This window comes from Rhinatrema bivittatum, chromosome 2 (assembly GCF_901001135.1).
Source record: "Rhinatrema bivittatum chromosome 2, aRhiBiv1.1, whole genome shotgun sequence".
In the NCBI taxonomy this organism is placed as follows: Eukaryota; Metazoa; Chordata; class Amphibia; order Gymnophiona; family Rhinatrematidae; genus Rhinatrema; species Rhinatrema bivittatum.
In genome coordinates this window covers 146,745,283-146,765,513 of record NC_042616.1, presented here as the reverse complement: position 1 = coordinate 146,765,513, position 20,231 = coordinate 146,745,283, and the positions used below count along the sequence as shown (strand labels likewise).

The 20,231-nt window shown below is 42.4% G+C and overlaps 1 protein-coding gene across 3 annotated transcripts in view; it reads left to right on the top strand.

Annotated features, from left to right (window-relative positions):
- The window catches only part of MLLT10 (MLLT10 histone lysine methyltransferase DOT1L cofactor), a 785,717-nt gene extending 768,321 nt beyond the window's left edge, over positions 1-17,396 (top strand). For all 3 annotated transcript variants that reach the window (XM_029588723.1, XM_029588721.1, XM_029588724.1), the window contains 3 exons: positions 2,305-2,407; positions 2,833-3,039; positions 14,824-17,396. In XM_029588723.1, coding sequence (XP_029444583.1) covers positions 2,305-2,407; positions 2,833-3,039; positions 14,824-14,868 — 355 coding nt within the window. In that variant the 3' untranslated portion in view covers positions 14,869-17,396. The remainder of the gene's footprint in view (positions 1-2,304; positions 2,408-2,832; positions 3,040-14,823) is intronic.
- The last annotated feature ends 2,835 nt before the right edge of the window (positions 17,397-20,231 follow it).

Below are 20,231 nucleotides of genomic sequence, written 5' to 3'. Positions count from 1 at the left end.
GCGCTGCTCATGTGACCTCCCTGTGAGCCGCTGCGTTCCTGCGACATGACGTTCCTCACCTGGAAAGTGATATTCCTGGTGGCGATTACTTCGGCTTGCAGGGTCAGTGAGCTTCAGGCCTTGGTCACATACCCACAGTACACAAGGTTCTTTCACGATTGTGTGGTCTTGCGGACGCACCCTAAGTGTCTGCCTAAGGTTGTGATTGATTTCCACCTCAATCAGTCCATTATTTTACCCACCTTCTTTCCCAGGCCTCATTCCTACCGAGGGGAATGGGCTCTTCACTCTCTGCACTGCGTGAGAGCCTTGACATTCTATTTAGATCACACAACCAGTCACAGGCAGTCCACTCAGCTCTTTGTGTCGTTTGATACAAACAGGCTGGGAGCGGCAATGGGTTATCCAACTGGCTGGCGGATTGCATTGCCTTCTGCTATGTGCAGGCTGGCCTTCCGCTGGCCGGCAGAGTTAAAGCTCACTCTGTGCAGGCCATGGCGACGTCAGTGGCTCATCTGCGGGCAGTCCCCGTCATTGAAATTTGCCGAGCTGCCATGTAGAGTTCTCTTCACACATTTGTAGGCCACTTCTGCTTGGACAACAATGGGCGTCAGGACAGTGCCTTTGGTCAGTCCGTCCTACACAATCTGTTCCAGACTGAACCCAACTCTTCCGGCCTTGTGCAAGATGATAGTCCTCACAAGTGGGTGAGGGAGTAGCTTGCTTGTTACGGCAGTTACTACCCCAAACCAAATAAGCCTGATACTTCACTTTCATTGCATTTATAGCATAGCTCTCTGCTTCAATGGCAAGAGAGAAAGACTGACACTGCACTTTCAATGCATATCCAGCATAGCTCTCTGCTTCAACGGCAGGGGAGAAAGTTTGACACTTCACACATAAAGCATGGTTCTCTGCTTCAACGGCAGGGGGGAATGAAGAAACATGGATCTATATTCAGGCAACAACCAACAAGGACTGAATTACATAGTCTGGATAAACAGATAAGCATGGGTGTAGCTTGCTTATTGCAGTGGTTAATACCCCTAACTAATTAAGCTATTTCACTTAGATGCAGTTCCAACACTGCTCTCTACATTAATGGTGGGGGTGGAAGGGAAATAGAATAAAAAAGGTTACTAAGAGCCAAGAGAAACAGATAAGTATGTGAGAGAAAAAAAAAAGTGCGAAAGCTTGCTGGGCAGACTGGATGGGCCGTTTGGTCGTCTTCTGCCGTCATTTCTATGTTTCTATGTAAGCAACTGCGCTTTTTCTTAAAATGCTAAACATCTTACAAATTCTACCAGGGTTATGTAAACTTATGATCCCAACTGTATATATGAACTTACCACAGATAAAAGAAATATAGAAATTATGAAATATTTACTGGAACAAAATATTTTAAACAAAATCTCCTGGTGATTACTGGAGAAGAGTCTACAGTCTATAGTGGATAAGAGGTGTGTGTTGTAATTATCCAGTTTGTAATGCACCTCTTCAGTGTTGTTGTTTGATTCAAGCAATGATGTGTTGAAAGCTGAGGAAACTCTGTTATGTAAAGCAAATGAGCATCCCTTTTCCCATCCTTGTATAGGTTACTTTGTGTAGTCCTGATCTGTTGAGGCATCCTGTTTTGAGGGAGGTAAAATGGTATTTGAAATTTCAGAGTAATAAAAGCAGGCAAATGTTTGTGAATAGATTTTCTCTTTTATGTCCAATGCATACATATTATTATGATTGTTTCCTCCTCTTTTTGCTTCTGGGGATTTACAGTAATATGTCAACACAATTTAGATGAAGCTCTGTACAAATAATCTTTCTATTGTGTACTGTATGTGACTACATAAATGATATCCAGTTTATGGCTGGCAATATTAGCTACCTAATTATGTTGCTAGTTCTAATGAACTTTAATAGAAATCTTATCTATTAATAGCAATCAATGAGCAAAGCTTTTCTGTCTTAGAATTCTGATCCATCTTTAAGTAACAATATCTCTGAAATCCCATGCCTTACTAAAGAAGAGTGCAAGATATTGAATTAAACATTCATTTTCTCTTCCCTAGGACTTATTACATTTGTTCAGGAGTCAGATTGTTCCTTAAAGTGACAATGACATTTTGATAAAAAAAATGTTATGTTACCAGTGAATTAATTGTTAATGAACAAATGCACGTTTTGGAAAGTTTTAAACAATTTGCTTTGATTGTTTTATAGAAAAGTCACTGAAAATGTTACCTGATTTTTAATTGCATAAAATACCCATGGGCTACAACAACTGTGACCATCTCTGTTGTTTTGCAGTGCATCAGGGTTAGGGATGCTTTCAGACCAACAGAGACAACTACTACTTCATCAACAGCACCAGCAATTTCAGCAGTTACTAAATTCCCAGCAGCTCACACCAGTAAGTCATGCAGTTATACTGGGATAAGTGTGAATACCTTTCTGCTGTGTCTCAAGCATCATCTTCTGATTAAAATGAAATACTTCAAAAATATTTTTATTAACAGAATCCTAATTATTCAATTCTTTATTGCTTGACTATCTAAATATTTGTATTTTTGGTTAGTAGAGGTAATTTTGCTAACCGTTTATGTCGGTGATTCCATAGTCACCTTACAGTTGCTTAGGAACACATTTTCATTTGTACAGTGAATTCAACACTTTACCTTAAATGTCTGTTTACTCTGAGATGTTTGTTTCTTCCAAATGGCATCCGTTAAATTTGTGCAGGCTGTGTTAATGTTTAAGCAGAAAAAAAGTGATCTTGTATTGAATTCTTGTTGACTGAAAAATTAACATTTTTTTCTTGTAATTGTTTTAACCAAGGAACAACACCAGGCCCTTTTATATCAGCTAATACAGCAACAGCACCATCAGCAACACCAACCTGAACTGCAGCAACTACAGCTTCCTGGAGGAGCCCAGATACCCTTAAATAACCTGCTTGCTGGTTCTCAAGCTGCATCAGTCCATACAGCTACCACCAATCCATTTCTTACAATCCATGGGGATAATGCAACTCAAAAAGTGGCAGTAAGTATGTTTTCATATGCAGTTCCTTTAGAAAGTTAGAAAAATAGGATATAAGCAGGAAAATTAGTCTCTGAAGACTGGATGAATACAATATATTAGTTTGTGGATACAGAGCCATTCTCTTGTATCTCTCTTCACGTCTCAAGTCAACTGTATTTTATTAAAGTTTTAATTTTTTATAGTATATTTGCCCAAAGCAATTTACAGCAGTTATATGCCACAGTGAATATGCAAGAGATAGATTTGCATGCCAAATATTTGCAAATCTATCTCATGCATATTCACCATGGATATCCTGGAAATTTGACTGGTTAGGTTTGCAGAAGGTTGGAAAACACAGCTCTAAACTATAACAATCTTATTTCTTCTGATGGAAACAGATGGCTTATATCAGTTTTCACCATCTTTTCTCTGCTATCCTTGTTACCACCAGGATCTTCCTTTGTCTTTGGTCAGTAGCATAGAGCTGGAATGAGTGAAAATAGAGCAGAAAACCAGGTTTCAGAAGGAAACCTAAATCCTGCCCAAACTCCTCCCTGATCCCGCCCCCCCCCAAAAAAATTTTTGCATTCTCCCCATGCGTTACTGTTCTTATCGCATGCGTTATCGCAAGTGTTAATGCCATAACGTATTTTGATGAATGACCCGATTTGTATGGAATACTTCAAATGTGTGATCTGTAAGTCTGATACCTTTCTCTGCTGATAAATCTGTGCCGTTTTCCTTGAATCCTCCGGTCTAGGCTACTGTGCCTCCGGTCTAGGCTACTGTGCCGCTTCCTTGCTGCCGCTGGAAGATCTCTCTGCCCTTCGGGGTATTTCATCTAACCTGGGTACCCGCTCCTCAGGGGCCCTATGCTTTCTTTCAGGTGCCTATCTGGGATACCAGGTACTCGCTGCTCGAGGGCCTGCTCCTCCCTACCTTGGTGCCTGCAATGCGGGATGGCATAGAGTCCAGCAGGATAAACATACTGCATGAGACTAAATGCACAATTGAATCTTTATGAGTAGAAATCCCTTGTGTGTCAGGGAAGACTATAGTGATAGGAGTATACTATCGTCCACCTGGTCAAGATGGTGAGACTGACAGTGAAATGCCAAGAGAAATTAGGGAAGCTAACCAAATTGGTAGTGCAGTAATAGTGGGAGACTTCAATTACCCCAACATTGACTGGATAAATGTATCATCAAGACACGCTAGAGAGATAAAGTTCCTGGATGGAATAAATGATAGCTTTATGGAGCAATTGGTTCAGGAACTGACGAGAGAGGGAGCAATTTTAGATCTAATTCTCAGTGGAGAACAGGATTTGGTGAGAGAGGTAACAGTGGTGGGGCTGCGTGGCAATAGTGATCATAATATGATCAAATTTGATTTAATGACTGGAAGGGGGATAGTAAGCAAATCCACGGCTCTCGTGCTAAACTTTCAAAAGGGAAACTTTGTTAAAATGAGAAAAATAGTTAGAAAAAAACTAAAAGGAGCAGCTACAAAAGTAAAAAGTTTGCAAGAGGCATGGTCATTGTTAAAAAAAAAAAAAAAAACCCATCCTAGAAGCACAATCCAGATGTATTCCACACATTAAGAAAGGTGGAAAGAAGACAAAACGATTACCGGCATGGTTAAAAGGGGAGGTGAAAGAAGCTATTTTAGCCAAAAAATCTTCATTCCAAAATTGGAAAAAGGATCCAACAGAAGAAAATAAGATAATGCATAAACGTTGGCAAGTTAAATGTAAGACATTGATAAGACAGGCTAAGAGAGAATTTGAAAAGAAGTTGGCCGTAGAGGCAAAAACTCACAGTAAAGACTTTTTTGAATATATCCGAAGCAGAAAGCCTGTGAGGGAGTCAGTTGAACCATTAGATGATCAAGGGGTTAAAGGGGCATTTAGAGAAGATAAAGCCATCGCGGAAAGATTAAATGATTTCTTTGCTTCGGTGTTTACTGAAGAGGATGTTGGGGAGGTACCTGTACTGGAGAAGGTTTTCATGGGTAATGATTCAGATGGACTGAACCAAATCACGGTGAACCTAGAAGATGTGGTAGACCTGATTGACAAACTTAAGAGTAGTAAATCACCTGGACCGGATGGTATACACCCCAGAGTTCTGAAGGAACTAAAAAATGAAATTTCAGACCTATTAGTAAAAATTTGTAACCTGTCATTAAAATCATCCATTGTACCTGAAGACTGGAGGATAGCAAATGTAACCCCAATATTTAAAAAAGGCTCCAGGGGCGATCCGGGAAACTACAGACCGGTTAGCCTGACTTCAGTGCCAGGAAAAATAGTGGAAAGTGTTCTAAACATCAAAATCACAGAACATATAGAAAGACATGGTTTAATGGAACAAAGTCAGCATGGCTTTACCCAGGGCAAGTCTTGCCTCACAAATCTGCTTCACTTTTTTGAAGGAGTTAATAAATATGTGGATAAAGGTGAACCGGTAGATATAGTATACTTGGATTTTCAGAAGGCATTTGACAAAGTTCCTCATAAGAGGCTTCTAGGAAAAATAAAAAGTCATGGGTTAGGTGGCGATGTCCTTTCGTGGATTACAAACTGGCTAAAAGTCAGGAAAAAGAGAGTAGGATTAAATGGACAATTTTCTCAGTGGAAGGGTGTGGGCAGTGGAGTGCCTCAGGGATCTGTATTGGACCCTTACTTTTCAATATATTTATAAATGATCTGGAAAGAAATACGACAAGTGAGGTAATCAGATTTGCAGATGATACAAAATTGTTCAGATTAGTTAAATCACAAGCAGATTGTGATAAATTGCAGGAAGACCTTGTGAGGCTGGAAAATTGTGCATCAAAATGGCAGATGAAATTTAATGTGGACAAGTGCAAGGTGATGCATATAGGGAAAAATAACCCATGCTATAGTTACACAATGTTAGGTTCCATATTAGGTGCTACTACCCAAGAAAGAGATCTAGGCGTCATAGTGGATAACACAATGAAATCGTCGGTTCAGTGTGCTGCGGCAGTCAAAAAAGCCAACAGAATTTTAGGAATTATTAGAAAGGGAATGGTGAATAAAACGGAAAATGTCATAATGCCTCTGTATCGCTCCATGGTGAGACCGCACCTTGAATACTATGTACAATTCTGGTCGCCGCATCTCAAAAAAGATATAATTGCGATGGAGAAGGTACAGAGAAGGGCGACCAAAATGATAAAGGAAATGGAACAGCTCCCCTATGAGGAAAGACTAAAGAGGTTAGGACTTTTCAGCTTGGAGAAGAGACGGCTGAGGGGGGGATATGATAGAGGTGTTTAAAATCATGAGAGGTCTAGAACGGGTAGATGTGAATCGGTTTTTTACTCTTTCGGATAATAGAAAGACTAGGGGGCACTCCATGAAGTTAGCATGTGGCACATTTAAAACTAATCGGAGAAAGTTCTTTTTCACTCAACGCACAATTAAACTCTGGAATTTTTTGCCAGAAGATGTGGTTAGTGCAGTTAGTATAGCTGTGTTTAAAAAAGGATTGGACAAATTCTTGGAGGAGAAGTCCATTACCTCCTATTAATTAAGTTGACTTAGAGAATAACCACCGCTATTACTAGCAAAGGTAACATGGAATAGACTTAGTTTTTGGGTACTTGCCAGGTTCTTATGGCCTGGATTGGCCATTGTTGGAAACAGGATGCTGGGCTTGATGGACCCTTGGTCTGACCCAGTATGGCATGTTCTTATGTTCCCTGTCTGGTTGAGGTAGACGAGCTGGGGGTTGGTGACCCTTTAGTATGCTCGCTCCTTGTGCCTGTGGGGTGTAAATCTGGTGGTCAAGATCCCTCCTCTTCACGAGGCCATTTAGGCGGCTTCAGGCTCGGGCTAATTTTCCTTCTGAGGTACACTATTTTTGGTTCCTCTGTTTTTGGTTTTTGAGCTCTCTCCTTCCATCCTTGGAGAAGTTTTCAATAAAGTTTAAAAAAAAAAAAAGTTTCAAGCAGCAGTACAGCCCTGCTGTGCGGGTGACTTTCTCCTCTTGCTGGTTGGCTGGGGTGTTAGACTCTGTTAGTTTCCTGCTCTGAGGTAGGTTCCCCAACTACAATGATGGGCCGCGACTCTTCATGCCACGTGTGCGGCTCGGCATGCTTGGTTTGTGCTCTGGCTGTTTGGCGGGTGGGGAGGACTCGTCTGATGGCTGAGTGTGCGCAAAAAAAGAAACAGAGGGCTCCCACTTCTGTTCCGGCATCGCTGCCAGGTTTGTGCGTGGTGAAGATCCCTTCCTGCTCGGTTTGAGAATGGTGGTCATTTCGAATTCACTTTTGGCCATTCTCATGTCATCGGGGGGGGGGATGTCCCATTATGGTTTTCGCCGGCATGTTCAGGTGCTGGGGAAGAGCAGGAAGGTTCAGAGGGGGAAGAGTTTCACATGCTGCCCATCCCAGCTCTTCTGCTGGGGCAGGGATTTCTAAGCCATTTTCGGCTGTCTTTGTATTGCTAGTGATGAGGCTTATCTGGCCAAGCAGCAGGCATCTTTTCTCATTTGAATCCTCTGTCTCAGTCATTGGAGGGACATGCTGTGGGGCCCAAGCCGGATGGCTCGATTAGAAAATGTGTTCCCTCTGTGCAGAAATTGTTTCCTCCTTCATGTTCAGGACCAGTTGTAGACAACTCGGAGGATTCCCCAGTGGGAATGGGAGAACCTACTGGCAATGACTTGCCGGTAGATCAGGCAGCAGGAGATATGAGTCTGGGGGATGATCCGGAGGGAATCCTGGACCCTAAGTGGGGATGACCTGAAGACAGTCCGTCTTTTTAGAAAAGGGGAACTCGGTCCTTTAATTCCTCAGGCTACTCAGGTGTTGGGAGTTAAAATTCCTCGGGAAGATGCTGATTTGGAGGGGGCCGACCCAGTCCTGGATGGATTGCAAGGTCCTCCAGTGACCTTCCCTTATTACAAGAGGTTGGTTGAGAGGGAGTGGGAAACTCCCAATTCAGGTTTAAAGGTGGGAAAGGGGAATGGTGAAGCTTTATCCTTTGCCTGAACAGACGCTGGAGCTTTTCTCCCTTCCTAAGATTGATGGGGTTTCGGCGGTTATTAAAAAGACTACAATCTCAGTGGTAGGTTCTGCAGCGTTGAAAGACATGCAGGATCAGAAACTGGAAGTATACCTCAAGTGGATTTTTTTAGATTTCAGCCTTGAGTTTGCATGCTGCTATTTGTACTAGTTTTATGCAGCGTGCGTGCCTGCGCTGGGTGCAGCAGATTTAGGAAAATCTCTAGAAGTCAGGCGAGGAAGTAGACAGGGCTGAGAATGTTGAGGCGGTAGTGGCTTATGGGGCAGATGCTTTGTATGATTTAGTTCAGACTTCATCTCAGATTATGGTGTCTGTAGTCTCCGCCAGAAGGTTGCTTTGTTTGCATAACTGGTCGGTGGACATACCATCTAAGTCTCAGATAGATTCACTTCCTTGTAAAGGCTGGCTCCTGTTTGGTGAGGACTTGGAGCAGTTGTTGCAGACCCTAGGTGATAAGGTTCTCAGATTGCCGGAAGATAAGCCTAAGGGCAAAAGGTTTTTTCAGGTCTGTTCTTGTTTTTAGGATGTTCGAAGGTCTCATCTGGCAAGGGCAACACAAGGTCCGCAAAAGCAGTTTTCCCTTCAGGGCCACTCCTGGGGTCAGTCCTTTCAAGGCACCCGGAGAACATTCGGGGCGCTGCCTGGTGGTGGCATAAGAGGAATTAAGTCCTCACAATGAGGCGAGGCTAGTCCACTCCATCGTTCCTATTATAGGGGGTCACCTGGCACGGTTTTACGCAGAGTGGACCTGGTTTACTCAGGACCAGTGGGTTCTCAGTGTGGTAAGAGACTGCTACAGTTTAGAATTTACTTGTCCGGTCCAAGACTTGTTTCTAGTTCCCCCTTGCAGTTCCGTAGACAAACAAATGGCGGTTTGAGAGACACTGGACCATCTGCGAAGACTGGGAGCAGTAATTGCAGTTCCCTGTGAGCAACTAGGCTTGGGACGGTATTCCATTTTCATTGTGCTTTCAAAGAAAGAAGGCATTTTCCACCCGATTCTAGATCTGAAAAAGGTAATTGCAGCTCTCAAGGAACCGTGTTTCTGTATGGAGACACTGAGGTCTGTTATTGCAGCAGTTTGCAAGGGAGAATTTCTGGCATCTCTAGACCTAACAGAGGCGTATCTATACATTCCCATTCGGCCAGACTCTCAGCGTTTTCTGTGGTTCATGATTCTGGGGCAGCATTTTCAGTTTCAGGCCTTTCCTTTCAGGTTGGCCACTGCACCACGCACCTTCACCAAGTTAGGGGCTGTTCAGTTTGGAGAAGAGACGACTGAGGTGGGATATGATTGAAGTCTACAAAATCATGAAAGGACTTGGACAAGTTAATGTAAATCAGTTATTTACTGTCTCAGATAATAGAAGGGCCAGGGGGCACTCTATGAAGATAGCAAGTAGCTTATTTAAAACAAATCGAAGAAAGTTCTTTTTCACTCAGCACATAGTTACGCTCTGGAATTCATTGCCAGAGGATGTGGTTACAGCAGTTAGTGTAACTGGGTTTAAAAAAGGTTTGGATAAGTTCCTAGAGGATAAATCCATAAACTGCTATGAAAGATCACAAGCTACTATTGCTTATTAATTACCTATCTAATGTTTGGGTACTTGCCAGGTACTTGTGACTTGGATTGGCCACTGTTGGAAACAGGATACTGGGCTTGATGGACCCTTGATCTGACCCAGAATGGCATATCTTACGTTCTTATGTGGTGGCAGCAGCTTTGCGCCAGGAAAGGGGTTCTGGTGCATCTTTATCTGGACTGGCTTATCAGGGGGAAGTCGGAGGTTCTTTGCCGTCAGTCAGTTCAGAAGGATATTGGTCTTCTCAAGTCACTCAGCTGGGTGGTGAATTTGGCAAAGAGTCACCTGCAACCATCACAGTTCCTGGAGTATCTGGGAGCTTGATTTGACACTCTGGCAGGCAAAGTGTTTCTCTCAGAGGAGTGTGTTCAGAAGCTGCAGGGGGCAGATTCGGCGCTTGTTAGGGTTAATGATGCCCAAGTTCTGGGACTATTTACAGGTTCTGGGTTCTATGGCTTCGACCCTGGAATTGGTACCGTGGGCATTTGCTCATACAAGACCCTTGCAGAGGGCTCTTTTGGCGATGTGGAACCCAGTCTCGGAGGAATTTCATCTTCCTTTGCCGCTTGAGGGAGTTGCTCAGGAGAGTCTGTCCTGGTGGCTTCTAAGTTCCAATCTTGTTCGAGGGATAGACCTCAAAGTTGCGGATTGGGTAGTGCTTACTACCGATGCCAGTCTCTCTGGTTGGGGAACAGTTTGTCAGCAACAGTCGCCTCAGGGTTGTTGATCCGTGAAAGAGTCTGCTTGGTCTATCAATCGGTTAGAGACCAGAGCAGTCCACTTAGCCCTATGGGCTTTTCTGCTGTTGCTGCCAGGTCGTTCGTTGCAGGTCTTGTCAGACAATGTGACAATGATAGCTTACATAAATCCGATAGGGTGGGATTATTTGAGCTGCAGGATATTAGATCCAAGCAAGTGGGAGTTTTCGGAGTCAGTGATGCAGCTCATTCGTGACAAGTGGAGCTCTCCCCACATGGATCTAATGGTGACTTGTCAGAATGCCAAGGCATTTCTGTTTTTCAGTCGGAGAAGGGAAGCATGTGGCAGAGGGCATAGATGGTCTAGTAGTGCCTTGCCCTTGGGAGGTTCTGCTTTGTCTTTCCTCCCTGGCCGCTTGTGGGCAAGGTGTTGTGTCACATAGAGAGGCATCAAGACAAGGTGGTGTTGGTAGCTCTGGAGTGGCCACATCGGCCATGGTTCGCGGATCTGATTAACTTGGCAGTGGACAGCCCGATTCACTTCGGTCACCTAGTAGGCCTTCTTTGTCAGGGTCCCATATTTTCAGACCAGGCCACTCACTTTTGTCTAGCGGCATGGCTTTCGAGAGGCAGCAATTGAGACGTAAGGGTTATCCTGAATTGGTCATTTCTACATTGTTACAAGTTAGGAGACGATCTACTAATTTTTCATATGTACGGGTATGGAAAGTTTTTGAGTCTTGGTGTTGCTGAATGCAATTCAACCTCTCAGATCTTCAATGTCTGACATTTTGTCTTTTCTGCAAGAAGGCTTGTCTCTGAACTTGCTTAAGGTCCAAGTGGCAGCTCCGGGTTGTCTTTGAGGCAAAATAGAGGGCTCTACTTTATCAGCTCATTCAAGTGTGGTTCGGTTTCCTTCGGGGGATGAAGAATTTACATCTACCGGTGTGTAAAGTTTGTCCATCTTGGAATCTTAATCTGGTCCTTAGAGGTTTGTGTGAGACTCCTTTTGAACTGCTCAGAAGAGCTACTTTTAAGGACTTGACTCTTTTTAATTTATATTTTATTCAACTTATAAACAATACAAACAGCAATATCCGCATGTTTAAAGAATAGGTGCGTTTAATTACATATATCAGGAATAATAAAAAAAAGAAAGAAAAACACCTGTTATAAAGCAAAAAGAGACTTACTGATTTACCACATATCGAGCAATATCATTGTAATAATAAAGAAATAATGGTGCATAAACTATACTTATTTCCTAAGACTAGGATATAGTGACAGGTAATCTAGCATCAAGAAAACTTCTCAACTCCCTTGGTTCTAAGAACACGTACCTTTCCTGCTGGTGCTTCACAACGCATTTACAAGGATAATAGATAGTACATTGTGCCCCTAGGGATTTTGCTTCCTGAACCATTTGTAGGAAAATTTTTCTACGTGATTGGGTTTCCCTCGTAATGTCAGGGAAGGTCCAGATCTTCTGACCAAGATATAATTTTTCCCTATTTCGTAGGCACAACTTGAAAATCTTATCTCTATCTATGCTTTTTGAAAATTTTACGCATAGGGTACCCCTAAACTCAACTTGTTCTGACATAGTCTGTTCCAAAAAGGCTGTTAGATTGCCTGGTTCACTTTGTGGTATATTTTGTACATTTTCTTCATTTTTTTTCCTCCCTGTAGCAATAAAGTATATTTTCTCAAGAACTGGTATTTCTCCTTCCGTTAGATTCAGACCCTCCAACAAGAAGTTTCTGAATTGCTCGAAAGGAGAAATTAATTTTATATTGGGGAAGTTCAATATTCTTAAATTATTATATCGTATCTGATTTTCAATCATTTCTAATTTCCTAGCATTCGACATATCCCCTTGGATCAGACCTGTCTGAATTTTTTCCACCTTAATAAACCTGGTTTCCAAACTCACTAATTTTTCTTCATGTTTAACTATTACAGGTTCAACTTTTGAAATCTGGTTTTGTGTCCCAACAACAGTTGCATTTAAATTTAATATTATTGTCGTCAAATCTGTAAGTGTCGTCCAAATAGTCTCCAGAGTAATGGGGTGTATTCGTGACTCATTGGAGTTGTCCAAAATATTCACTATTCCTTGAGGGCTGTTATCGCTTCTCACATAGGAAGCCTGAGCCCCCCCTCTGCTCCCATCAGGTGTTGATGTTGCAAGCACACCTCTTTCTTCGGTGTGCTCCAAACTTAAATGTCTAATCACCTTATCCTCCAAAATTCCTCCGATAGGGGTAGGTTGTATTAACCCATTGGGTTGAATAACCGGCTCCAAATTTGGAAGTTGTGATAGACGTGGGTGCAGAGGAGTCTGCGGTTCCCCGGGGCTTAAAGAGGTGTTAAGTTCCAGTGATGCTAGTGTTTGCTCTCCACAAGCATCAAAGCCTGGAATTGCTCCCGGATTTACACCATGCCGCGTGAAGAAATCACCAATTAAAGTTTGAGAGGGAATATTAGCTGTTGGGGTCGGAAGTTCCCCTCGAACTTTTCCCTTCCTCTTTGTGTGTGGCATATTGTATAAAGAAAAACAATCTATTGGGTTCTTCACACCGGTATAACTTACCAATCAGTTAGTCTCTTATGGCAACCGTGTGGAGCAGCTTCCCCCGCCTGACCGCCGAAATCCGTACGAAGCCGGACAAAGCCGCGCGCCGGCGACGACGGTGCGCCGCAGTAACGCCGATTTTGTAGGCGTGTATTCCTCCCCTCAGCGTCGCGAGAGTGCAGGAGCGGGACCAATCGGGTGTAGTCTCTGGTAAGCCAGGCAGGTTTGCTCTCCCCAACAGCTGCGGCTAAGCTCTGCAGTAACGCCGATTTTGTAGGCGTGTGTTCCTCCCCTCAGCGTCGCAAGAGTGCAGGAGCGGGACCAATCGGGTGTAGTCTCTGGTAAGCCAGGCAGGTTTGCTCTCCCCAACAGCTGCGGCTAAGCTCTGCAGTAACGCCGATTTTGTAGGCGTGTGTTCCTCCCCTCAGCGTCGCGAGAGTGCAGGAGCGGGACCAATCGGGTGTAGTCTCTGGTAAGCCAGGCAGGTTTGCTCTCCCCAACAGCTGCAGCTAAGCTCTGCAGTAACGCCGATTTTGTAGGCGTGTGTTCCTCCCCTCAGCGTCGCGAGAGTGCAGGAGCGGGACCAATCGGGTGTAGTCTCTGGTAAGCCAGGCAGGTTTGCTCTCCCCAACAGCTGCAGGACTTGACTCTTAATGATTTTTCTGGTGGCCATATGTTCGGCTCGAAGAATTTCTGAGTTGCAGGCCTTATCTTTCCATGATCCATTCCTTCAGATTTCAGACTCGGGGGTGCTGTTGCAGGACAGTACCTTCCTTTTTACCTAAGATGGTTTCCGTGTTTCACGTGAATCAAACAATGAAGCTTCCTGCTTTTCCTGAGATGGACATCTCCGAGCCACTCGCGAGGGAGCTCAGGTTGTTAGATGTGAGGAGAGCGTTGTTGAGATATCTCAAAGTAACTAATGACTTCAGAAGGTCAGATCATCTCTTTGTTCTGTGGAGTGGTTTGAAGTCATCTAAGGCTGCTATTGCACGTTGGCTTCAGGAGGCTATTGGATCCACTTACATTACTAAAGGTTGTCCGGTTCCTGAAGGTTTGCGTGCGCATTCTACACACTCTCAGGCGACCGCGTGGGCAGAGACTAAGTTAGTTTCTCCACAGGAGATTTGCAGAGCAGCGACGTGGAAGTTGCTGCATACTTTTACAAGACACTATCATCTGTATGTGGGGGAGACAGAGTTCCCATCTTTTGGGGAAAGTGTTCTGTGAGCGCGACTCTCCAGGTCTCACCCTGAGTAGGAAACTTTTGGTACTTCCCAGGAGTTTGGACTGATCTGGGTACGTACAGGGAAAGGAAAATTAGTTCTTACCTGCTAATTATCTTTCCTGTAGTACCACAGATCAGTCCAAAACCCACCCAACCGGTAGAGGGGAGAGTTGTCCGCTCATTCTGTTTGTATAGTATGAAATTCAGGATTGTTTAAATAAGATTAATTAGTTTTGAAGAGAGTTTTGAAAGTTTTGGATAGATTTTTGGTTGCCTGGTTTTTCTTTTGGCTTGGGTACAGACTAATACTGAGGAACTGCAGATGGCACACGTGGTTAAGTAGCGGTGTCAGTAAAACTTTCTATCTCCTCCTGCTGGCAGGAAGGCAAAACCTAGGAATCTGGACTGATCTATGGTACTACAGGAATGAAAATTAGCAGGTAAGAACCAATTTTCCTATGTGTGTATTGCTGTTTTACTCTCTATTTTCATTGAATATTAGTTAAAATTCACAAGCTAAAAAGGTGAAATGTCCATGAATTGTCTGCATCTGCTATATTTCTATAGATTTAGATGCCCCTGGAAATGGCTACATATGAGTTTATAATCTATTCTAGTAAACACTGGTTTTTTTAAAGCATTTCTTTTTATCATAGAGGCTTTCTGATAAAACCGGACCTGTTGTGCAAGAAAAAAGTTGACAGATTTGAAAAAACATGGAAACTGCATATTCTGCTGAAATAGCACTTCTAACTGCAAATTGCAGTCTTCGTTTTTGCAGTTACGGAATAATGCAACAGAAGACACAGAACTAACTGCACAGCCAAGGATTCATCTTCAGTGGGCACAGTCTTTTTAAGGCTTTGGCTTAACTGGTTTTATATTCTTGGTGCTTTGTTGCACTGAAATGGAGCTACTTTTTCAGATTTAGTAGATTGTGCGAAAAGTTCAGTGGTGCAAATCATAATTGCTTTCTTCATTCTGACAATGTTAAATATAGCTTCTTTTCAGCCATTCAGAGAAATAATAAAGTTTTTTATGCTGAACGAGTTGTTTTGTTAAGAGTAAGAAAACTATTTAGAATGTAATGGAAATACATTTTCTTATCTTCTGATTCTAAGGCATGAATTACAAAGCTAGTCTTTTACTATAGTTTCAATGTGCTTTCAGGATTGTTGTTAACCCCTCTCAATGCAAAATGTCTACTGCTACTGCCTTCAAGCGCTGAAGTAATTGATATTGAATCCTAGTACCCAGTGAGTTGATACTAGTGGGTTCTTGGGCTACTTGAGGAGCTTGAGAAACCAGATCTGTATGGGGGAAAAAAGTCTTGCCATCAGAGAGGTCCTTTTGGGAAACCAAGTGCCTGTTGCTAAGTCCATTGGCTTACTGATAGCCATAGCCAGTGGAACATGCACACTTCTCTTTCTGTTTCTCTACAGTGCAGGAATGTTGAACATTGTACCAGCAGTCTTTGTCATTGTTCAGTCCTCTATGCCACTGTTGGTTGCTCAGGCTAACTTCTATTTACTTGGGTCATTTTTCACTAATTAATTACTATAAAACAAGTGATCAAATATTTTATTGCATAAGTTTTTTCTTATAGAAACATAGAATATGATAGCAGATAAGAACTACCAGGCCTGTGTAGCATGACAATTTTCATTCCTGTTGCAATACCATAAACCTCAGTTGATCTCTTGATTTTTCTCTTACTTCTTCATAACTAAGGATCTTTTTTTGTTTATTCCATGTTTTCTTGAACTCCATTACTGTTTTTGTCTCTAGTCTCTACTGGGAAACCATTCCATATGTTTACTACCAATTACTACCCTCCTAGTGAAAAAATATTTCCAGATGATGTTCCTGGAGCGCTATACTGTGACTTCCTGTTCTAGATTATTCTATCTTCTGAAAAAGGTTTGACAACTTGTGCCTGATTTATACCTTTGAGGTATTTGAATGTCTGTCATATCTCTGCCTCTCCTGTCCTCTATAGTATGCATATTTAGGGCCTTTAAGTCTCACCAAATATGGCTTTTAGTGTAAAATCTGCACCATTTGGTTTATTTTATTTATTTTATTTAAAAAATTTATAATCTGCAAACATCGCAAAATCTTTCAAGGCAGAGTACAAATCAGTACATAAATCTACCATATTGTAGCCTCTCTTTGCACTGCCTTCAGCTTACCCATATCCTCTGAGAGATACATATAGCCTCTAGAATTGCTCCCAGTGTTCTAGGTGAGATCTCATCAACAACGTTTGCAGAGGTATTATCAAATCCTTTTTTCTACTACTTATGCCTCTCCCTATGCACCCTGACATCCCTCTGGCTATAGCCCTCTGCCTTATTTCAGACTCAGTCATTGAGAGGTTTCTCTCTTGATTGGTACACATTGGTGTCCGACCTTCCACAGTGTACTGCTCCCTTAGATTACTGCACCCCAAATGCATGACTGCACTTTTTTGCATTGAATTTTAACTGCCACACACGTTCCCACTGTTCCAGCTTCCTTAGATCATTTCTCATTCTGTCTTCTTCCTCAGAGGTGTCTACTGTTGCAGATTTCTCTTGGTAATTCCATAACTAGAGTGTTAAGTGAAATAGGCTAATGAATGAAATTAATCCAGTAAAATTACTACTGTACAACAGATTTTCATGTTAGGTGACTGAATCCCCTCATTTAGTTAGGATAATCTGATAATTCAGAGAATAGCTCTAGTGATTGAAAAGGATGTCCACTGATCTGTACTTAGATAAGTGAATAATTAGTGAAAAAGACCCAGCTGTATTTAGACCTCCACTGTGTATTTAGCTGAAAGAACATGTTAATTCTGCAATATGTCTTGTGGTTAAACGTTGCACAGTTGTTACCTCATTTCTGTAAATAAGGTTTGTGAACCTGTTTTGTATTGTGAAGAATTCATAAGGAAACAATATTTTGATTTGTAATATTTCTAATTGGTAGAAAAATAAAAAGGCAAATTTAATTTATTTTTATATATTCAAGAAGATTTTAAAAATTGTCATGATAATATTTGTAGATACTTTGTAAAATTACATCAATGTGGTATGTTTTACTTTTTTTAACTCACTGGTTAATATTGTGTAACATTTGTATAAATAAATATGACTTGTGCTGTTAATATTTTACCTAGATGTAAAATTCCATATGTATTAAAAGATATGTATAAAGCTTTTGTTAATAAATTTTAATAATGTTATTTTGTTGTAGACACCATTGGTTTATGGAGATGTAGGCCTGAGTATAGATGTTAAGGCTTGCTTTTTATTCAGGTTCTTTTTACATTCTGTGAGATTGGAACCATTTCCTTACCTCTGTCTCTACTGTAGCAACACACTGGAACTATTATGTTTTTTGGTGGGGGGAGCCCTTGGATCTTGCACCATGAGCCTTTATTGCAGCTACCTTTGGGATTTTTAGCCTATTTTATATCTCCTCCCAACTCATTTAGCCCAGTTTTTGAAGCAACACTCCTTTGCTGGAACCCTGCAATCATGGATTCTAAATCTGACCACTAGGTGTAGCCCTTGCTTTGATGACTGGGACCTCCTCTCCCCAGGGATTATAAATAATGACTGTGCGCCATCCCTAGCCCTCCCCACCTTGGAGATCAAGAGGGATCAAATCTAGGTCTTCTGATTATTTTCTAATGTAAACGAATAAACTAATGCTTGTTTCTGCCCCCACCCTCACTAAAATTATTCTTCCCCCAACAAAAATGCTTTAGTTGTATGTGTGTGTGTGTATGTATATATATATATATATATATATATGTGTGTGTGTGTATGTATATATTTGTATATACATTCTATATATATGCATGTGTTTGTATGTATATAAATCCCCATCATGTAAATTTGTTCTCTATCTTGTCCCTAAATCTCTCATCATAGCTGAGCCAAGCCCAATCTTTATAATCCTTCTGCTTAGTGAGAATGCTGTCCGTTTAAGCCAGCAAGGATCCATATTACAAAGGGTCATTGACTCATGACACTAAGTGAAGAAAGCCCCAGATACAATTTAATATATTCTTGGGTATTCAACTTGTACCCTCTATCACATCACCTCTATTTCTTTTTTTCTTTTTCTCTATCACATCACCTCTACTTCTTTTTTTCTTTTTCTTGCCCTGCCCTCTGGATTTGTCTCAGACCACATACATACACTTAAAGGGTTGCTTCTATCAGGCCTCCTGTTGTAAAGTACCTGGGCATCCTCAGAGTGAATGGGATTTCACTCCTTACTCCAGTCTTGCCTAAAGACAAAACCCACTTGAGTAGGCACTAAATGTCCCACGCTAAGCTGTGCTTGTGAGCAACTAGGAATGGAGAATTCTATGCCACCCCAGATATGCTCAATGCACACCTGTGTAACATCATCTAACCTGATCCTGCCCTGAAACACACCTTAGTTTGCACACCAAAGAAGCCCTAATACAAGGGCCTCCATTGAAAGCTGAAGGCCGCAGATTATTCCAGGGCTCCCCAAACTTTTAGCCAATATAACCCCATTTTATCACTTGAAAATTCATATCACCCCAGAGGACAACCAAAGCAAATTAGCAGGTCCTCTTCCAACAATCCCTGCATTGTCGCCCTCTCCACATGCCAGCTGATCCCCTCTCTCAACTTTCACCTTCTCTACTCAATTCTTTCTCCCAAGCTCCAACCCTACCAGGAAACCTCCTCTCTTAATCTCCTCCCCTCTGGTGGCCCCCTCTCTCAACCTCTGCACTTTCAATTGATCTCTTGTATCTCTCAGCACCTCTCACCTCCTCAGTTCATCCCCTCCAGTCCTGTTCGCATTCACCCACCTAATCTTCTCTCACCCCCAAGCCATCTTATAACTCCCAATTTATCCTCTGTCATCCCCTCCATTTCAGTTCATCTCCCATTCTCCCTTCACTTTCACCATCCGCAACCTCCCCTCCAATACTTTTCACATCTCCCCAGCTGATTCCTTTTCATCCCCAGCTCCTCTCTTACATACTCTAGTTGATCTTTTTTCATTCCCTCTCTCACATCCTCTCCAACTAATAAAACCCTCAAACCGTTGTGACCTTGATATGGAATGATGGTATATAAAATGTTTAAATAAATAAACCTCCTCTGCATCTTATCCCTCCTTCAAATAGCCCCTTCTCTGAATATCCCCATAGCCAGAGTCAGTAGCAACATTTTTCTTTGAGCTTTGTGACAAAGGTGAATGACAGGTTAGAGAGGCCAGGCTGATGATAGATGCAACATGTTTTCTCTTGGGTAGGTTCAGTGGAAGTTGAAGTGAAAGGAGTAGTGGCAATCTCTACTGGACTATGCGCACTCAGTACTCTCCAACCATCATAGCTGGTTGGTCCCAAGCCTGATGGTGATCTGGCAGTAAAATTAATAATGAAAGTCAGCATGGGACCTATGAACCTATTGAAAGCTCACAGGCCCTGCAGCAGCCCTCATCCCTTCTCATGCAGGTCTTCCTGTTTTCTTAGAGACTCATGCAAGGACAGGGCCACCAAAGGGCCTGTGAATTTATGCTAGCTCACAGGGCCCACTCTACCTTCCACTACTAATGCTTCTTGCATCTGAAGAACATTGCCATTTGAGGCACTTATGACCCCAAGTGAGGTTTTTGTGACCCCATTTGAGGTCCCAATCCACAGTTTGGAAATCTCTGGACCATTCATTGTCTGTAAAACAGATGACCTCCTATATGAGATGTCACCCCCAAATACATGCTCGGAAACCATGCCCATATTTATCGCCACCACACTCTGGCCATCCCTAAAACACCCACTAATCCTGCTGTGCATACCGTGAATCCAAAGTCTCAGAGCCTTCTGACACTGCAACAAGACTGGCGAATTCCATGACCAGAACCATAGCCTTTTTCTGCACTCTGCAGCCTTCAACATCCATCACATCCCCTGGCCTAAACTCTCTCCCTTGAACCTGCCTCCCAACATTTCGTACACACTTTGCCCAAACCCTCCTCTCCCACACTTTTAGACACCCCCAGCCACCTGCTTTGCACCTCTGACAGG